Source organism: Epinephelus moara, chromosome 4 (assembly GCF_006386435.1).
Source record: "Epinephelus moara isolate mb chromosome 4, YSFRI_EMoa_1.0, whole genome shotgun sequence".
NCBI classification, from domain to species: domain Eukaryota; kingdom Metazoa; phylum Chordata; class Actinopteri; order Perciformes; family Serranidae; genus Epinephelus; species Epinephelus moara.
The window spans coordinates 18,307,895-18,328,715 of NC_065509.1; the positions used below are offsets into that span (position 1 = coordinate 18,307,895).

The 20,821-nt window shown below is 44.2% G+C and overlaps 1 protein-coding gene across 2 annotated transcripts in view; it reads left to right on the forward strand.

The window, feature by feature from the left end:
- nlgn3a (neuroligin 3a) overlaps nucleotides 1-19,942 on the forward strand; it is a 150,855-nt gene extending 130,913 nt beyond the window's left edge. The window contains exons 7-8 of one of the 2 annotated variants that reach the window (XM_050042962.1): nucleotides 2,374-3,163; nucleotides 17,305-19,942. In XM_050042962.1, the coding sequence (XP_049898919.1) occupies nucleotides 2,374-3,163; nucleotides 17,305-18,163 (1,649 nt within the window). In that variant the 3' untranslated portion in view covers nucleotides 18,164-19,942. The remainder of the gene's footprint in view (nucleotides 1-2,373; nucleotides 3,164-17,304) is intronic. The other variant, XM_050042963.1, reaches the window with a different exon arrangement.
- Nucleotides 19,943-20,821: the final 879 nt, after the last annotated feature.

Here is a 20,821-nt window from a genome sequence, read left to right on the forward strand (position 1 = left end):
CAGGACCTCGTTGCATTCAAGCCGCTCTCCTCAATTACGGGAAACGGATTTGATATACGTATGTCTGTCAAAATCGCCTTGGCAATCACAGGAGCTGCTCTGCTGGCAAACGTTTTCCTACAGCAACTTTCTGATCAAAGACGTTCAGAAAGTGGCTGTGGCATGGCTGTCGGCATTGGGATTCAGGACAGACTCCCTGCACCATGACTGGCTCTGTTTGCACAGCGCAATCTGAGTTGAGATGTGAAGAGAGGCAATACCACTAAAGAGCGAGGGGAGGGGAAGGGAGGGGAGGAGAGGAGGAGAGGGGAGGGATGGCAGGATTAAGCCCCAGCCCCCCTCTCTGCCTCCGAGCGGCCATCTTTCATCTTGCGGCTGCCCCTCTTAATGCTTTCAAGTGGGTGAAACCCTCGACATCTGCTTCCGCTCCCTGGGACACGGCGCGGGCCGCTGTCCTGCAGAGATGCACAACCACAGGACGGCTCCAAGGGCAGCGTCCTGGCGAGGCCGCATAAAGCTGATAGACTCATCCTCGTAGAATGAAGCAGAAGCAGAGAAACAAACACTGAGGTGAAATAAAAAAAACGTATATTCAGACGTGGTGAAATCTTTGCTGCCAGCAGCCACATTCAGACCCAAAATCACTGTTCAAATATACAAATTGTGGCTTATACTAGTAAACACACTCACCACAGAAACATTTCACAGTTCACTCACCCAGACACATTAATTCTACTTACTACTTGCGAACAAATAAATGTAAATAGCTCTGTAAATAAACACTTCATCTTCGCCAAGAAGAAATAAGCCCCCCGCCGCCTCTGATTAAGACTACCAAAGTGATATATCTGGCACTTAAGTCTGCTGTTTACCTCATAAACACAAAGACTTCAACACAGCCACCCACACTGACGCTGAAACTGAGTCTGCGTGCCTGTATATATCTCTACTCGTCTTTGTGGCTTCAATGTGGAATCATATAATGGCTTTTTTTTATGCGCATCAGCGGTATTCCATGACTCCGGCAGTGAAACTGCCATGGACAATAAAGCAGTGTGGTGAAGTGGTGGGAGCCACGTCTCTGATTTTCTCTGAGATTGGTAAAACAGCTCTAGTGATTTCGAAAATCGTATCAGGAGGACAGATGAGTGGTGCTGTCAAGACGGAGCCTGCGAGGCATCAGCGACGATGTGAGGGAGGCCTACCCGAGACAGAGAGGATGTCATGTCACCTTCACTCTCCTGTCTGTAAGGAGACTTTTTTCAAAGGGGACGCAATTCAATTATTCTCGAGGAAATGATGTTTGTTATTTGGGATCTGTTCCTTGTGGTGAAAAGTCATTGTAGATTTTCTTTCATACCGCACTGCAACTAAAATGTAATTTAATTTGTGAGAGCTCCCCACGAGACTGTAGATTTATTCGTCTTCGTCTCTGAACCCCCTCCACCCCCGTTAAAGCCCACCCACGCACAGACACCAAACTTCTAAGTGGATTCACATAATAGATGGTCTGTTGACTCTTGGTGCAACATGTGTCTATTTCTGTGCATTAGAGGCAGAAGACCGTGGTGTTCTGTTCAGCTTCTTTCATTGTGTGCCACCGTGTTGCATTGTATTGCCGGGTGAATGTGTGCTGCTCCATTCCTTGTGCAAACGTAGGGAGTAGGAGTCTGGTTTTATTTATAGCAATCCGCCCACAAACTGTAGAATTTAGTGATCTTTCAGGTAAAAAGATGACTTTTAACTTGCGCAAGGCATAACTGATGCAGAGGTACTGTGTGTGTGTAATGACTGCAAAGAGGAGCATCAGTGTCTATAATTGCAGTGTTTGAGGTTCATCCAATTCAAGCTACCTTGAAAAGTACATTAACGGGGGAATGGCGTGTGTGCACGGTTCATATATTCAAGAACACTTAAATCTGACTGCATTTCATACAAGTAAAGGAATTCATTTTTTGGTTCTATGATATAGTCAGTTCTCTGTTTGCAACAAAACCTATCGAGCCATATTGGCAGCATCTGCTCCTGACCAACGTACAGAGATTATTATCGAGAGCATATAGAGATGGATGGAGGAAGAGAGGATGACAGACAGAGGGCTGATTCCCTCCTCTGTCTGCGAGCTGTCTGAGACCAGGCCATCTGCACATTCATTATCACAGCCATGATTCCATTATTGTTCAGTGTGGCAACAAGGACTCGTTCTGTCTGGCCTTTGTTATTCTTAAAAACTGTGTAGCTGACAGCCCCCTTTTGATCATGGCAGCAGCAAAATTAACAACTATCATGTGGTATGGCACATAACTGAGTTATCCTCACTAACAGTGACCCGCTAAACATCATCCTGTCTCTTCTTCCTGTGTCCTTGTCCAGGTCTGTTCCACAGAGCCATCATTCAGAGCGGGTCAGCCCTCTCCAGCTGGGCGGTGAACTACCAGCCGGTCAAGTATACACGTCTCCTGGCGGAGAAGGTGGGCTGTAACGTCCTGGACACTTTAGACATGGTGGACTGTCTGAGGAAGAAGAGCTCCAGGGAGCTGGTGGAGCAGGACATACAACCAGCGAGGTACCACGTGGCCTTTGGACCTGTAATCGATGGGGATGTTATCCCCGATGACCCCGAGATCCTCATGGAGCAGGGCGAGTTTCTCAACTACGACATCATGCTGGGGGTCAACCAGGGCGAGGGGCTGCGGTTCGTGGAGAACGTGGTGGATTCGGAGGACGGCGTGTCCGGAAACGACTTTGACTTCTCTGTGTCAGACTTTGTGGACAGTCTGTACGGATACCCGGAGGGCAAGGACACATTGAGGGAGACCATTAAGTTCATGTACACAGACTGGGCAGACAGGGACAATCCAGAGACCAGGCGCAAGACACTGGTGGCTCTGTTCACAGACCACCAGTGGGTGGAGCCATCGGTGGTGACGGCTGATCTCCACGCTCGCTACGGCTCACCCACCTACTTCTACGCCTTCTACCACCACTGCCAGAGCCTGATGAAGCCAGCCTGGTCAGATGCCGCCCACGGGGACGAGGTGCCCTATGTTTTTGGAATTCCTATGATTGGCCCCACTGACCTTTTCCCCTGTAACTTCTCAAAGAACGATGTCATGCTCAGTGCTGTGGTCATGACCTACTGGACCAACTTTGCCAAGACTGGGTGAGTAGAATGACTGTATCTTATTTTTCATCACTTCTCTTGATCAGGAATGGGTATTGTTGGATTTTATTGGTACTGATATTGAGTCGAAAACCTGTTTAAAGCTGTAGTTGGTAACTTTTATAATTTTGTCATATTTGCCTAAACTGTCACTATGCACACACAGTAGTACATAAGATGGATAATCTATGAAAAAAACATAATTTTCCTCCTGGTTGTGCTTCTTATGGCATTTCCAAGAATCCATTGCATGTTAAAAAACAACCAATCAGATCAGTCAGTGATGTCCAGTCAGTGAGGAGTCTCTAACGCAGCTATCAATCACTGCTGGTGAATTGTGGACAAACTGTCAAACTAGGTTATGCTGATCAAATATGAATCAAGATTCTGTGACATGCATTGTTAATTTCACACCTTACGTGTTTTCAGAAACATACTTTAATGTACTGTTTAGCTGTAAAATGAGAATGTTTGTGACCCAGCCGCCATGTTGGATACAGTCGAGCTGAAAACTCAACATTGCCCCCTTGCTGGAACAATTTTCCTCATTTAACAGCTAAACAGTACACTAAAATATGTTTCTGAAAATATTTGAGGCGAGACATTAGCAACGCAGTGACAAAATCTGAATTCATATTTGATTAGCGCTGCTTTGTTTGACAGCCTGGCTGCAGTTCAAGAGCTGTCATTACGTAATTGACAGCTCTGATTGGTAGTTTCCTTTCAGCCGCGATTGATTTTAGCGAATGCCATTAGAGGCGCTACAAGGAGGAGAACACACAATATCTGTCTCATGTACTACTGTGTGGATGCAGTGACAGTTTCAGCAACTATGACAAAAAGTTACTCTCACAAAAGTTACCAACTGTCGCCTTAAACTGGCAGTAGCACTTTCTAAAGTTAATAATTGTGTAGTTGTTTCACCTGACCTGAGGTTGACTGGCTATGCTTGTCTGGGCATTGAAGCCGGTTGCTAATTCAGGCCGGGAGGAGTGAACTGGCTGCAGTGATGGCGGAGCAGCAGGCACTTTGGTCAGAAGGTCTTGCGCTGTAAATATATGGCGTTTCATCCCATGGGGTCAGCGATGTTGACCTTGTTACACAACAGCTGTTATACAGGTGGTGTTAGCTGTGTTTTCTGTCTCTTTGCTACAGTTAGCCTACTCTTAAAATGCCCAGTTTGAGCATTTTCACCTGTGTGTTTCACAGTCATCAGGCTGTAAGCACAACTACTATGTAGACGCACAACACTTCATCATTAGCAGACATGCCAGGAACAAGTATCTGAATATATTGAATGTTAAACAAATTAATGAATGACTGAGCTGTTAATAGGAGTGCTGACTTCTGCAGGATCGTTTCAGTATCATGATTCCGACCAATCGGGAACCCATCAGTACCAATTAAACCAGTATCCATCTCTTATCCCAGTTTAGATTACACAGCTGTTTGGTTTTTATTGTGAGTCTAAAAATAGCAGCAACAAAACACCCATATTACTTGTTTGTCTTTTAAATGACTTTTAACAACAGTACTTGCAAATTAGTAAAACCAGTGATCACACAATCACACACTCGTTAAAAATAGAAAGTCACAGTAAGAAATCCTATCTCAGCCCCTATTAAAAGGACTTCAGAGCTACAGAAAAGAAGCTGCAGGGAAAAAGGAAGCTCGACAATGGATAGTATAGGACAGAAAAGGCATTTTTCAACACAGACATTTTTTTCCGAGGTGTTTTTTGCCCGGACTTCTTGGGTCCTAGTCTGAAAACCTGAGACATATTGAATCTGAGGAAGATTAAATGTTCCTCCAGAATGTGTGCTGTGCTATTTGTGCTTGGCTGCCTGTTTGGGTTGAGAGTGTGTGCATGGCTGCCTGCCTTTCTGTATACTTTCTGTGTGCTTGTGTGTGTGTGTTTGGCTGGAAATACTATCTATGCTCTATTACACCGAGGCCCAAAAGACACAGAGACTTATCAGGGAGACATATCAAACTCTTGCCCTCGGTGGTATCGATTCCCTCAGCGTGGACCCAGTCGATCACTCGTGCCCCGGGTGAGTCCCGCTCCCCGCAATGCTCAATTTCACCCCCGCCCATCAGAGAGCCTGGCCATTTTGTATGACTACTAGTAATCATTTCTAACAACTGAAATTTAATTTGACAGTCCTGCTAGCAGAGAGGTATTGATCCCATCCTGAATGGGACGCAGTCTGAAATCTTGTTCTGTTTTTTATCTGTCTCTATATCATCTGCTGTCCAATCAGGTGGCATTTACATCCAGTCATCTGGCTGATAGGCTGCGCCCCGTGCCGCCGGCTCTGCTAGATCCTTGAGCTGCTAATGGCAGACTAGTGCAGATGGACTGATGTCGGCTCCTCAAGGAAAGCACTGAGGTCCATCAGTGATGCTCGGACTAAACAGCTGTCTCCCCTGCCTGGCAGCCATCTTGCGTCAACACATACAAGGCTGCAATTTGTAGATACAGATGGAATTTTACTTACTTGTCCTTTCAAGAATATTATCTGCTGTTAAAAGAAGAGCGAGCGTGTTTAATTTTAATGAGAAAAGTTTGAGGCCTCCAGGTAACAATGCACGGTGCTTATGTACTGAATCACTCTGAGCCCGGATCCTGCGATGTCAGTGAAATTAATTGTAATGGATGATGACAGCCTGCCCATCTTACCCACATCCACTCAGATTCAACACAATGCCACGGGCAGGAAGTCTGCCCTAACCCTGACCTGGCCTTCACCCTGGCAAGCAGCAGAAGCCGAAAAACAAATTGCACTTTTACTCCTGACCCCATGTCAGTTTTGTAGATTTCCGCGCCACTGATTGATTGAGGAGCAGAGCGGTGGGAGGATAAACTGGTTCTGGATCCGTGCTCGCCATGTTACGGGTAGTATAGTGTGTCGCCTTGGCGTAACTCCAGACTGGGGGATTACATGCAGACCACAATTAGGCACTCAGATGGTAAAGAGCCTAGGATTAGATGCCAGGATAATAGAAAACTCAGCATGCTGATCCAAAGGGTAATTTTACCCCAGCCCAAGTGAAGGACTCTACCATCAACACCTCAGGGGGGGGTCGAGGATGTGAGATATTTCTCATAGATTCTGAAGTTCATCCTCCTCATTTAGACCACACTAGGGGATATAGATCTCTCCTCCAACACCACCCAACCCAATCTGGCTCTAGAGGGCATCCTTTTAATTAAGACACAGTTGAATTCCCTTTGCCTTCGCAGCTCGTCCAGCAACCATCTTCCCTATATCTGCAAAGCAGCTCCCGCTCCCCTTCCAGATGTTCCTAATGAACTGACCCAGATTGCACTTCATGCCCTCTCTCTAAATCGGCTGTAGAAACATGTGTGACACGATGTTGAGACACTTGTGCTGCATGTCAACAGTGTGTATCATAGCAGCGTTCCCCCCAAAGCTCTTCCTGTCCCTGGCTCTCATGTGTCATCTTTACAGGGCAAATCCCTGCCCATGCGCTTTTTTTTTTTTCCCCCTCCATCAGTGTCAGTGAAGCATAAAAGCATACAGAGAGTGCACGCTGTCAAATCTTCTTAGTGTGGTTGTGCGCATGTGTGTGAGTGCGATTGTGAGAGTGTGTGTGTTTACACTATGAGGCTGTTCTTTCCTGAGAGTTAGGGACGTTTCAGAAGCCGGGGATTTATTCAGCTCAGAGTTATTTTTCTGGCTGCAACATTTGTTTTACTATTGACAGGCAAAAATGGCCTGCGCTTTATTGCCACGAAAAAACTTCTCCGTCTGAACAGTTTCTCCCAAAACTTTTGCAACAAGTCCACAAACTGCGACATCCACACCTTCTTGAACACAAATGCAAGCACAGCAACGCGGCCGTGCACGAAAAAACACTGGCGGAACACTTCAGAAAAGACAGGATGATGAAAAGCCTGAGAAAAGATCAATCATTATATATCATTAGTGCTATAAATACATTGGTCCATCTTCCCACCACTTGTTTTTTTTCCTGCTGGCTGGTGCTCATTTCCCCTGTTCTGTGTGTGAGCTGTGCCACATGCTGCGCCGGGCCTTGCTAGGCAGTTAAAGAGCAGAGCGCTGTCATGTGTTGAATATCTTTCCTCATTCTCCTCCATCCCACTCTCTCTCATTAATCTATACAAAAAAAGAAAGTCTACTCGTGTTTTACGTTCACAACAGGAGCTAAAATATGCAGTATTGATTGCTTTGTCTTTAGTGACATCGGCTGCCGACCAAACAAATGTAGATAGAAGTAACTACAGTGTGTCTGTAGTGCAGTTAAACAGCCAGCGCTTTGATTTACAGCCCTGCTGGTTGATTTTTTTTTGTTTCCCTCCTGCTTGTCAATCGAACAACCCTTCTCTGTAGGGTTAACAACGTGTATTCATCAACTGTTTCTCCTGTCTGACCTCATTCACACACTCCTTCAGCCTCTTCTGTATTTTTTTTTTTACCCCAGCTGTCTAGTAGTTACATCACTCATCCCTGATCCCCCTTCCTTGTCCTTTCTCTGGATTATCCCCCCGTTCCCTTCAGCTTCCTTCGTTAAGGCCAGCTCAACCTGTACCAGGAGCCTGTGAATGCTCGGCATTGTGGAACAGCACAGTCACCTAGCTACTCCATTAAATAGGCACTCACTTGATAGGAGATTTGTAGCCAATATCCTGATTTGCATTAGAGAAGGTAAGGAAGTGGTGTGGCTTGTTAAGGAGCCTGGATGCCATTGATCGGTGTCCATGCTGTGTGCTGAATGTAATGAGAGCAGAGCAGCGGGGTAGGAGGAGAAAAGGAAGCAGATCTGCATGTGTACATTCATATTTAAGTGGTTGTCAAATTTAAGTGGTAAGACGTACTAAAATTGTGTTAAGATATATTGCACTTTAGAAGAGAGAGGTAGAAAGGTGCTAATTGGTTAAAAGAGGGAGAGAGAGTGAAGGGAAGGTGCTGGGGGAGGTGTTTTGTTTGCTGCCACTCATCTAATCAAACAAATCAATAGCATCCATAATAAGGAGTGGCCTGAGAGCTGTGTCCTCCAACACTTCTGCACGCCCCAAAGTCACAGCGCCTCGCCCTGCATCACTTAGCCTGCTGAACCGGAGGCTGCCATTAAATATGAACCACGCATCACTCAGCCCTCTGCCCCAGCGTGCAACCACATGAAGGGTAAAAGAGCACAGCCTGATAATTTGCCCGCTCAGTGCTGAAGTTGCCCCCTACGCCGAGCCGAGACAAAGTCTACAAAGAGACTTAGATTGAGCGTATTTATTAAAAATTTACACAGAATGCGGCGAGAGGTGTTGGGAACCTTCTGCTGGAGTTCAAAAATTACAATTAGCTGCTTACTTTGTGTTACCTGGTAAGTAGATAAACAACTGCAGGGGATGAATTTGTTACACAACAGTAACAATAACTAAAGGATGGGGGGGGGGGCTTCAACTTTGCATATTTTAGCAGCTTAGCAAAATGAGCATCAGTGCCACTGAATTACTGCGTGTTCCTTGTTTTATATTGAGAAGCTATACTCGGTTCCAGATCCAGAGACCCTGAGTGTAGTGAAAATAGATTCTTGTCTTCTGCCTTAGGGCACCTAAACGTGTCTTTTCAGATTTGGTGATGGCTAGGTCTATGATCATTCAAGCGCTTCAAATTACATCAGGATGAAAAGGGGAAGGAGGTACATGGGAAATGAAAAAAAGAAAGAAAATGATATTCATTCTTCCCCCTTATCTACCTTTTACATCAGTGCGTGCAGATCAGGCTTGGAATAGGTAATGAGCTCAGGCCCCCGTTCTGCCACATGTGTAGGTGGAGCTGGGAGTCGTGTCTGTCATCCAGGTGCCGCAGCATCTTATAGAAGAGCAGTTTAACACTTAGAGAAGCCTTTATGTTTTCTCTCATATCAGTCTGGGGAGGCTCCTCATCATCACTTCACAACATGTACTGCTTTGTGAAATGTGACATGTCTTGTGTTCTAGTGCCACGCTTGTGTGGCCCCAGAGGTCGTGTCACCATGATGCGTCACGAATACAAACACACACACGCAGGTACACAAGCTGACGGAGCGCAGATGAAGCTTACACACACACAAACTCCCAGTCAATCACAGATACAAACACGTGGGAGCACTTAAACACGCATGGCAGGCCAAGGTTAGCAGGGGTCAGCAGGTCATCATGAGGGGAGAAGGAGGGGGGGGGCTGAGGAGGAGATGAAGGCAATGGTTTATAGTACCGCAGCCATANCACTTAAACACGCATGGCAGGCCAAGGTTAGCAGGGGTCAGCAGGTCATCATGAGGGGAGAAGGAGGGGGGGGCTGAGGAGGAGATGAAGGCAATGGTTTATAGTACTGCAGCCATATGAACACATCACAGGAAATCTGAAAGGCCATTAAAACGCCCGCTTTTATGGGTGTAATAATCCCTCTCCTCTGCCTGGGAGTCCAGCCACAGCTCCAATGACCATCCGGATTAAGTGGGAGGTCTGACAGGAGGCAGGCTATCAGCTAATGCAGGGGAGCTCTGAGAGCCCAACAGGACCACAAACATCACATCATGCCAGGACTGTTCATACAAGTCACACAGAGGCGTTTGCTACGGAGCTGAACACACGCAGCGAGCTCGGGTAGTGTTTTGACAACGACGCAGCGTTTTATCACCCGACTGTTAGAATATGTGAATGAAATTATACGATGACCAAGAGGTTCGAGTGTCAGCTGTAATTTGAGGCTATTCAGGCACATCAAATGAACAGGCAAGGCATACAGCCTCTTTTTTTTTTTTTTTTTCACTTGTACCCCCCCGACACACCTCCTCATTTCAGCTTGCCAGAAGTTTTTTGACAGCTTAAGATAATGTTCAATAAGTGTTTTCATTTTTTATCTCAAATGAAAATTCTTTACAGCGCGGTGACTTCTAAAAGTCTTCGGCCCATCAAGATCAGCAGACTGTTGATATGTTATCGTCAAGCTTCTCTTTCCGGGCTATTAAATTCTATTTTGTTCTGTCTCTATCTCTGAGTATTCAGCTGTGACAAGTCTCGGTTGACGTCATAGTCATTACATTGTTTTAAAGTAATCAGAGCACAGAGTCCAAACTAAATGTCTCTTTTCACAGACTCATGGAGCTCGCTGTGGAGATTAAGACACCACTCGGTTTAGGTAGAACTTCAAACCGCCTTTATTTATTTATTATCTACAAAGGGTGAACACAGTAATATCCTGTGAAGCTTTTATTTTTTTGTGTCATATTTTGACTGCAAAGAAAGACTTTGCTTTGCTGTTGTTTGTGCAGAGTTATATATTAAAGTGGAAAAGACAAGTTTTTTGCTTTATAGCTTACAGCTTACCCCAAAATCAAAAACACATGTTTCTTCCTCTTACCTGTAGTGCTGTTTATCAGTCGAGATTGTTTTGGTGTGAGTTGCAGAGTGTTGGAGATATCAGCCTTCTCTCCAATATAATGGAACTAGATGGCATTCAGCTTGTGAGCTCAAAGCATCAAAAAACACATTTGCAAAACTCAACAGTAATGTCTTTCCAGAAATCTTGACCTGGTTACCAAGATAATCCACAGACCTTGATGTGAGCATGTAGGAACTATTTTCTTTCTACCAAACTACATCCACCAACCGTATCGTCGTGCATAAGGATGCATGCATTCAGTCATGGAAAAGAGGCTCATGCTCATGATGGCGCAAGATGTCAACATTAATGGCGCCCACCTCGGCTGAGCTGTAACATTAGCTAGTTCATTCTGTGCAGTGATACAGTTGGTGGGTGCAGTTCAGTAGAAAGAAAATAGTTCCTACAAGGTCTGTGGATTATCTTGAGTAACCAGGTCATGGTTTCTGTAAAGAGACATTGCTGTTGGGGCGTCGGTGGCTTAGTGGTAAAGCAGGCGCCCCATGTACAAGGCTGTTGCCGCAGCGGCCCGGGTTTGAATCCAGCCTGTGGCCCTTTGCTGCATGTCATCCCCTCTCTCTCCCCCCTTCACGCTTACCTGTCCATTCCATTAAAGGCAAAATGGCCCAAAAAATATCTTTTTTAAAAACAAAAAGAGAGACATTGCTGTTGAGTTTTCAAATGTATTTTTTAGCACTTTAAGCACCACAAGCTGAGTGCCATCTATTGCCATTATATTCTAGAGAAGGTAGACGTCCCCACGGCCGATATCTCCAACACTCTGCAATTCACACCAGAAAAAAAATAGATAAATAGCATTACAGGTTCGAGGAAAAATATGTTTTTCTTTTTATTTTGGGGGCAACTGTCCCTTTATCATTATGAAGTAAATGTTGATTGCACAGTGTAGTGGCTATAGAATAATGACACCATCAACGTTTAGATTGGTTCCCTACAAGCCTCACTTATATTATGCAATTCTGTCTGCTACCAGGTACGATATCCAGGGACAATAAAGGTCTCATTAGCAGCACAAAAGAAGCGCCAAACATTGTGCAACCAAAACAGGGAGAGAGTAGCGCCATTTTTTCCCCAATAGCTATCAGTGGCTATCCCCAGTTACCACAGATTATCAGTGTAGTACGTTCTTTGCAGTTACTATCCCCAGTAGTGGACATAGCATAACAACTGAGGAAACTGTACCCGGCAAAAAAAAGAGTAAGAGTAAGTAATCTGACCGTCTTCGCAAAAAAGGCGCCGACAATAATACCACTTGGAAAAGCCAGGGGGTGAGTTAAAAAGTTGTCTGTGGTCAGATTTTCAAAAAAAAGATGTACATCGATAGTTTCTGCTTTTATTTATTATCAGTGTTGGTAGTGACACGTATAAAAGTAATTACTTTGTAATTGTACTACTTTTAGCAGTAACTAGAAATGTAACTAACTTTTCTAAATTGAATAATGTAATTAGGCTGCCGGAATTTAAATGGTATCTTTGCTTTTATCTTGAACATGGCAGACAAACATAGCCTTTCTCCAAATTTTGTCTGGGTTATGATCTAATGTGACCCGACTTTACCGCAGCACAATAAATGACGTAAATTAATCAGTGTTATGCTGCATTCGCATGGATTCAGGCAGATGTTAGGTGGCAGACAGACAACATCTTCTGCAAGGGAAAAACGAACAGTGAGAAGGAATGGCAGGATGGCAAGAAAACATATAACGTGTATTTTGTACATAGTCACTCCAGAGCGCACTCTGACACAAACTGGACTGTTTGTAAATTTGGAGCACTGAAGGAATGTGAGGTTCGGTTATTCAGAGCACCACACTCTTGGAGCAACTCTGGGCAGAGTGTAATCTGGGCTAAATTATTTCCTCTCTATTATTTTATACAAAAAGTATATTTTAAAAAAAGACTATTGAAACTGACTTGTGTTGTTTTACATTACAGCCTGTTGAGACTAGAGCCTGCCGATATTATGGACCAATATGGACCTATCAAAGATATATCAGCTGGATATGCATTTTTTACAGAACATATACTGTACTTCAGGAAACTAAGTTTTGGGTGATTTAATTATGGGGTAATTAAGTAGTTTGTCAAGCAGAGTGCGCTCTGACTCCATTCTTTACACTCAGAGCTGTGCAGCCAGCTCTGATCAGACACCAGTGGTGCGGAGTCTAGCGGTCTCCCCATGACAAGTTGTCAGCTAGTTTGTGAAATACATATTGGGAAATTAATACACAATGACCCCATCATTTTCCCTTTTCAGTAACTAAGACAACATTAACTCTGTCCCTGACAACCGCCGTGTCACTCATACTTACCAGTTATCATATGCTATGTTAGAGAGGTAGCTAACGTTAGCCAGTTGTAGTTTGCAGTACAGCCTGTAGCAGATTGAAAGGTAAACATTGGAGCATCTTTCTGCAGCTCAGCAGCTGACAGTGTAGTGGTGGTTTGAGTCTGCTGAGTGTTGACTTCACACTACATTGTTATCAAGTTGAGATGCAGTACTGGAAAGGAAATAAACTTCCTCATCTTTTTCTCAACGTGACATCTAGGTTAGCGTAACATAACTTGTTTGTTATTTAAGCTAACTAGCTAGCCATGTAGCTCCTTTGTCAGCAGAGTGGATGCTATTGTGTGAGCATGTATTCACACCACACTTTTGTTTTGTACAGGGCTCGCAGAACAAACAAACAATCCCAGGTGTTGCATTTACAAAAGTTTAAATTTAAAGTCTGGTTTTCACTGCTGAAAGATGCCCCTGAATGTTTAAAGCAGAACATGGTCACTGTATTAAAACATTGCTGCCATGTTCAACTCCTGACTGGGCAACAGCAAAACACGAGTTACTGTGTGTGGCCATTAATGATTTACTTTAAACAGTGAAATATGCTGAAGAGGACTTGATTGATAGCAAGAAAAAAACATGTTTCTGATTCATTGAATCATTAATCAGAAACTGAGTTCAGTTCATTGAAGAAAAAAAAATGTTTAAATTAGGACCAGTGCTGTAGCATCATAATGGTTTAGGAAGTTACATTCACTCAAATACTGTTGTACAATTAAAATATACGTGTACTTTATTCAAGTATTTCCATTGTCTGCTACTTTATACTTGTAGTCCACTATTTCAGGTGGAAGTATTGTGCTTTAAACTCCACTACATTTATGTCACAGCGATAGTTGCAGATCAATTTTATATGTAAAATATATGATCAGTTAAAATCAATAGATATCTCTACATCTTAAAAATGCCCTGCTTAAATAAAATGTTCTTTCCTCTGTCACCTACAGAGGGCTGAAAAGCTATATGATCAGGCAGTATGGGATTACTTCTCCAAAGCAAAGATAAGCCCCAATTGTAGTAAATCCAGTCATTTATTTATTTGTAGAATTTGTTGACAGTGTATAATCATTTTTAATATTCTTCAATAAAGTTATTTGTTTAAGAGAGCAACCTTCTGAGCACCTTTGCAAGGACATATCGGTGCAAACCTGGTGCAAAATTCACATAGAAAAGGTCTATTTTCATTCCAGCTCAAAAATTCATTATACAATATCGTTAATCTGTGAATTTTTCCCCTCTAAAATCAGCGTGAGTTTCAAAGATCCCATGTCGGTCGGGCACAAGTCGAGACTGAAATAAAATGAAAATAAAAATACATATCTATTGTGTTTCATTGTTTCACGTCTTACTTTTTATTCAGTTGTCTTGCCTCACGCTGTGCAACAGCAACACTAAAATAGCTATGTGTGCATAATAAGAGAACTGAAGCAGATATTTAAAAGTAATGCTGTTTCTTTCCGCACCTAATTACTTTACATATGCAGTAATTGTTAAAGTAATTCAGTTACTTTTGGGAGAACTAATTGATAACTGTATCTAATTACAAATTTTAGTTACATGTCTTGCACAACACTATTCATTATATCAATCAATCAATCAATCAATTTTATTTATAAAGCCCAATATCACAAATCACAATTTGCCTCACAGGGCTTTACAGCATACGACATTATAGAGCTATTGAATTCTACAGGTGTTATAAGGTGAACCATCTACAATTTTCAAACAGAATTCAGGCATGTTGCCACCCACAGAAAACATCTGTAATGATTACAGCGCTACTCCAGATTGAAAACATAGCAGCGCAGCACTCAGGAAACGTTATAAACTGGATCTGACTACATTGCATCACACAGTGCCTAGTAAGCCTCAGTACAAACAGAGCAGGGTAACCTTGTAGCCCTCACCACATTGAGCAGCAGAAACGAAGCTCAGATCACTCCCTCCGACTCCACAGCTCAGGGCAAGACTTCAAAGCCAGCATGCAGCCCAAAGTTGAGCAGCAGTGGTAGAAATTGTTCAAAGGAATGTAGCCTGTTTACTATTGACTTTGCAACAATTACCCAAGCATATGTGTGTGTAATTAGATAAGGCAGCCAGTTGTTCTCTAATGCGGCAAATCAAATTAACTAAAGATGCCACATTGATTTCTTTGTGTTCCCTAAATTATTCATCTTCACTTGCACTGAACCAGCCAGCCAGCCACCAAAGAGCTTTTCTAACTCCTCCACGCCACCCGCTCCCTTGCTCCCTGCACACGCCGATTGCTTTGTGAGATCTATGCAAGTACCTTTTCAATATTTTTTTATGCCGTAACAATTCAGCAAATTGACCCTCCTGAAAAGAGAGCATTTGCAGTGTTATGGAAATGCCCGGAATTCCCATTAACGGAGATTGCTCTGACCGCCATCATTGTTGTCATGTGCATGCATGTATATGTGTGTGAGAAAGAGATGGGGGGAGAAAATTTGCTTGCACGATTGTGTGTGTGTGTGTGTGTGTGTATGTATGACAGCATACACAAGAGCGCTGTGAGAATTCATGAAGCACGCAGGCTGCAGACAACCACGTCTCAGGCTGCTCCATTGACGTCCTGTTCTCTGGCATGTTGCACACAGGGAGATCAATATGACCTTACCTCCACCACCCACTCCTTTGAAACTTAATTACTGATATTCAGCTACAAAGTCATCATAGTCTGGCTGTCAATATTCATTGGGGATCATTACGGGCCTAATAAAAGAGGTTATTTACGGGCTGCTCTGCTGACACCGGCCCAGGTCCAGGGATTCAGCTCCAGCCATCTCAATTTGCTTTACCTCTCTCTCCCTCTCCCTCTCCCTCACCTCTCCCAGAAGCACTGACCTGAAAAAGAAAAATTGACAGCAGAGAAACGAACAGGAGAGAGGATGGAGGGTGAATTCTTCTGGCATGGCTTTTAATTCTCTTGGCCGTGTTTGGAGGTTTTTCAGCCCGTGCCAGAAAAACACTGTAGGCGCCATATCCCTAAATCCCGAACTAAATTTGAACTTTGCTTGCCACTGACATCGCGAGTGGACCACGAAGGGATATTTCATGACATTTAGAGAAATGTCGCGCAGATCCTTTCCTCCTCACAACAACAACACAGTTTTAACTTCACGGCTCCAACATCAATTACAGTGTGTTTTGTTTTTACAAGGCCACGGTGCTATTCTTCAGGTTCTTTCACGGAAAGTCATTTCATCAGTACCAAAAGCAATAGCAATGGGCTGCAGAACTCCCACTCCTGACATTGTGTGGCAACGAGGCAACATGGAGTTGTGTGATTGTGGGAGATTGCTATATGTTAATTCATTCAATAAATCAATAGCTTCACTGTAATTGAAATGGTTGGCCATCCGGTGTTGAGGGAACGTGTCAAAAACCTGAAAAGTGGAACAGTGAACTCTGTAGATCGAAAGAGGTACTGCACCCGGAAAATCTCCCCCTCTCCCTCTCCCTATCTTTCTCTCTGTCTTTGTCTCACCCAGTCTCACACACTCTCTCACATATTTTTTGTCTCTCGCTTTCAGTTTCTCACACACACACACACACATACACACACACAAACATCCTTATATCCAAGCGCACACACGCGCCTCTGCAGTTCCCTCTTAGTGTCTTGATTAATATGGTCCACTTTACATCAGTACACTGGATGCCAATGCACACTGTGCTGCCTTCCCTGAGCAATTAGCGGAGGGGCTCCACCAGCGTTGGATTATCAACAACAAGATGCCTCCTGACGCGAGCCCTAAAGCCTGCTGACTTATTCATATGTGTTTACTTTAAAAGCCTCTGCCCTGGTTTTTGTGTGGTGGGCTGCATCAGAACTGAATTAAGAACAACATCTGGGGTGAGAGGATGGTGGTGGGGAGGGGGGGGTGGACAGACAGACACATTATGCCCACAGAGAGGTGGCTGAAAGAGGAGAGGGACAGAGGGACAGAGCCGCGCTGCATGGAGATTTTTTTGTGCAAGTAAAGATGTGAGTGGACTGGGAAAATAAATTGAAAAGGAGATAGCACTGTCAATTGATGCAGCTGCAAAAAGAGTAATACATACCACACCACACACACCTTGATCAATTATTAACTGCAGCCTGTTAGTCATTGTTGTTAGTTTGTGCTTTCGCTGTTGTGGGTTTCGCCAAAGCAAGATCAATAAATTCTCCAGTGGTGGCTGAACCCCTTTCACACCAAAATATAAGCTGTGACTGTTGTGTTTTCTTTTTAGTATTTTTATGTGCTTCATATTCCCACATGAATGTGAGCGCATGAATAATTAAATGCACTGTCAGAATCTCATTTAACACTCTGTCACGTCTGTCTCTTCTCTTCCCGCAGGGATCCCAACAAACCGGTTCCCCAAGACACCAAGTTCATCCACACCAAGGCCAACCGCTTCGAAGAGGTGGCCTGGTCCAAGTACAACCCCCAGGACCAGCTGTACCTGCATATCGGCCTGAAGCCACGAGTGCGCGACCACTACCGCGCCACCAAAGTGGCCTTCTGGAAACACCTAGTGCCCCACCTGTACAACCTCCACGACATGTTCCACTACACCTCCACCACCACCAAAGTGCCCCCGCCAGAGACCACCCAGAACACCTTGTCCACCAAGAGGCCCAACGGGAAGACCTCCTGGCCGTTCAACACCAAGCGGCCTCCCATGTCCCCGGCGTACAACAGCGAGGACAAAGACTCTTGGAGTGACGATGAGGAGCCGGGGCCGCTGGTGGTGGAGAACCCGCGGGATTACTCCACAGAGCTCAGTGTCACTATCGCTGTGGGGGCCTCGCTGCTGTTCCTCAATGTGCTAGCTTTCGCAGCCCTCTACTACCGCAAGGACAAGCGGAGGCAGGACTCTGGCCATGGGCAGCCCAGCCCGCAACGCCAGACCACCTCCAACGACATTGGCCACCATGCGCCCGAGGAGGAGATCATGTCGCTGCAGATGAACCAGACGCACCATGAGTGCGAGGCGGGGAACAGCAACGAGGGGGCACTACGCTTGGCCTCGTTGCCCGATTACACACTCACTCTGCGGCGCTCTCCGGACGACATTCCCCTCATGACCCCCAACACCATCACCATGATCCCCAATTCCCTGGTGGGCATGCCCAACCTGCACCCCTACAACACCTTCACAACTGGCTTCAACTCCACCGGCCTGCCGCACTCCCACTCAACCACCCGCGTATAGCTTTAAGGAGGCCAGGGGCAGCCGGCGCAGGCGGGGGAGGAGGAGGCGGCGGTGGCGTTGGTGGAGGAGGAGCGGGAGGATGAACGAACGGAGGAGAGGATTGTGTTTTATAAATATCACAGGGAGGGGGAGGGCTGCGAGGGGGAGGGGAGGGGAAGGGCATGAGTCGGATTAAAACGTGAAGAGATTTAACTAGACTTTTACTACGAGGAGAGTTGCTGAGAGCTCTCTGTGGATGTCAAGTTGTGCAGAGCTGCCAAAATCAAACTGCTTCCCTTCTCCCGATCGGGGGAGGGGGTCTTTCTGCAGTGTTTTTTTCTAAAATAATCATTTTAAAAGCCTTTTTAAGCAGACTGAGGAGATATCAACACTTATCTTGAATTCATAACAAAAACAAAGAGAAGTGCTTTTTATTTCCCATCCCTTCCTCCTGCGGGAGACACATCTCGAACAATGGCCTCTACGTCAGTATTCGCGAAATGTTTTTAATTGCTTCTTTGTTTTGTTTTACGTTTCAATGCCTTACAAAGCTTGTTCTTTTTTTGTCATTATTTTTATTCCCTGAGACTATTCCACGTGGAGTGTGTTACAAGGCAATGAGACTCAAAGATGAGAGACTGAATCCAGGATGGGAACTTAGAGGATATGCAGATGTAGAGATTTTTAAAAACCCATTTTGGGCAACTCATTTTTTTTCTTTCTGTTGCGTACCAACACAACAGCCACACAAATGGTGTTATCTTTTTTTCTTTTTTTTTTATCGTATAGAAATGATTTGTCTGGGACAGCTCTTGCCGGGAGACGAGAAAGGCAGAGATAAATACTATGTTACTGTGATTGTTTTGTTAAGAAAAAAAGTGCATCTTTTACAGCCAATTTATCTGTTAAGCTATCTGATATTATCTCCACAAAGTGTGCACGTACACATGCTGCTTAGAGCACCTGTGTGTTTGTGTGCATGTGAAAATGATTTCTCGTTCCCTGCGCGCAAGCGTGGTTAAGAGGCTGAGATAAAGGAAGAGACACATTGTCGCAACTTGCAAAAGCAAGAGTGGCAAGCGAGTGGGTCTGTATGTGTGTGATCGAGAGTGTGTGAGAGGATGTGTGTGTGCGAGTGTGTGTGTGTGTGTGTGTGTGTGTCCGTGCACCTGTTTTTTTGTTTGTAGGTTGTATAATGTGTTTTTTTTTGGGGGGGGGGTGGGGGCTGAGTACTTTCTCATGTTGTTGATTTTGGTTCACCACCAGTAGTGTTTCTGCTGCGTCTCTGGGTGTCTGTCTTTGCGAAATAGCACTTTTGTTATTTTCAAAGTTATATATGTCTAATTTTGCTTAAAGATTACAAAATAAATCTATTATTTTACGTGTAAGAGAAAAAAAAATAGCTAAAGATTCAACTGAACTAACTGACATGATTCCATTGACTTTGTAAGAGTTCCTCTTCAAAAGCAGACAGTGGCCTGTTTGCACTGAATAAACCTACATCAGTGCACACTTGTATTTCTTTGAATATATATATAAATATGGGCATACATACATATATGTATAGGGCTTCTATGGAGATATCGCTCCCACTTACAAAACAATTTAAAACAATGTTCAGACTGCAAAAGCACCAACACGAATGATTTCCATGTATTGTTGTTGTCATTTGAAACATCCTAAGCCAAGACTTCTCTAGGTGTCTTTGTAAGAGCTCTATATGTATATTTATGTATAAAATATTTAATATTTATTTATGTATACCAGATGCATACATGCTGATTGTGCCATGTGCCAAATTAAAACTGTAAAAAAATGAAGAATATAAAGTTTCACAAAACTTTTTTTCTCTCTTGATCAAAGTTCTTTTCCTCCCTTTTATGACTTTTTATTATTTCCATTTTGAATGAGTTAAAAAAGAAACATTCTTGCAGCAAGTGCAAGTCTCCCCCCCAGGACTTCCTCTCTACCTCCCTCTTCCTCTCTCCTCCTCCTCCTCCCTCTCTCCTTTTCTCTCGCTGAAACCTTTGAGAAAAACAGGCTAACAGCTTGGGGCCTATCTGCGTGCATAACTCCAGATTTTACTGTAATTCATGCAAAGTAGTGCTGCAGCAATGGGAGATTGTGAAAAGATTGCCTTGATGTACTCACATTGCATCCTATTATATGTTATTCTCGGGGAGAAAACTGGAGTTATTGATTCTGCGAGTAAAACTGACAATTTTCATTAAGTATCTTGGCGTCGCACACATTGTCTCCTGCACTATACAGCCAAGCGCCGTGATGCGACCTGACCAGTGATCCTGGATCAGTGTCGCAATTCTTAGATAGTTCATGCACATATTTTTATGAAGTATTCCATTACAACTTCCCCTGGTATTTAATGATTGGAGACGCAGCAGAGCGAGAAGCACAGTCTGGTCAGCTCATCACCGATCCTGCCAGTAGCAGAAAGAGAGAAGGGGTTATTTGAGGGAAATTGCTCCGAGTCTGATCTATATGAGTCATCTTGTTTTTGCTCATCCTGCCTTATATGGGGCTCACCTCCTAATCAGCCACCGTCTTCATCCGAGCCGCTGCCACTAAGAGAGAAATGTGGAGCTGTCTCACACATACAGAAACATTTAATAATGTCTCTGTGCTTATGTAAGGAGCAGGCTATGCAAATAGTCAAACGGT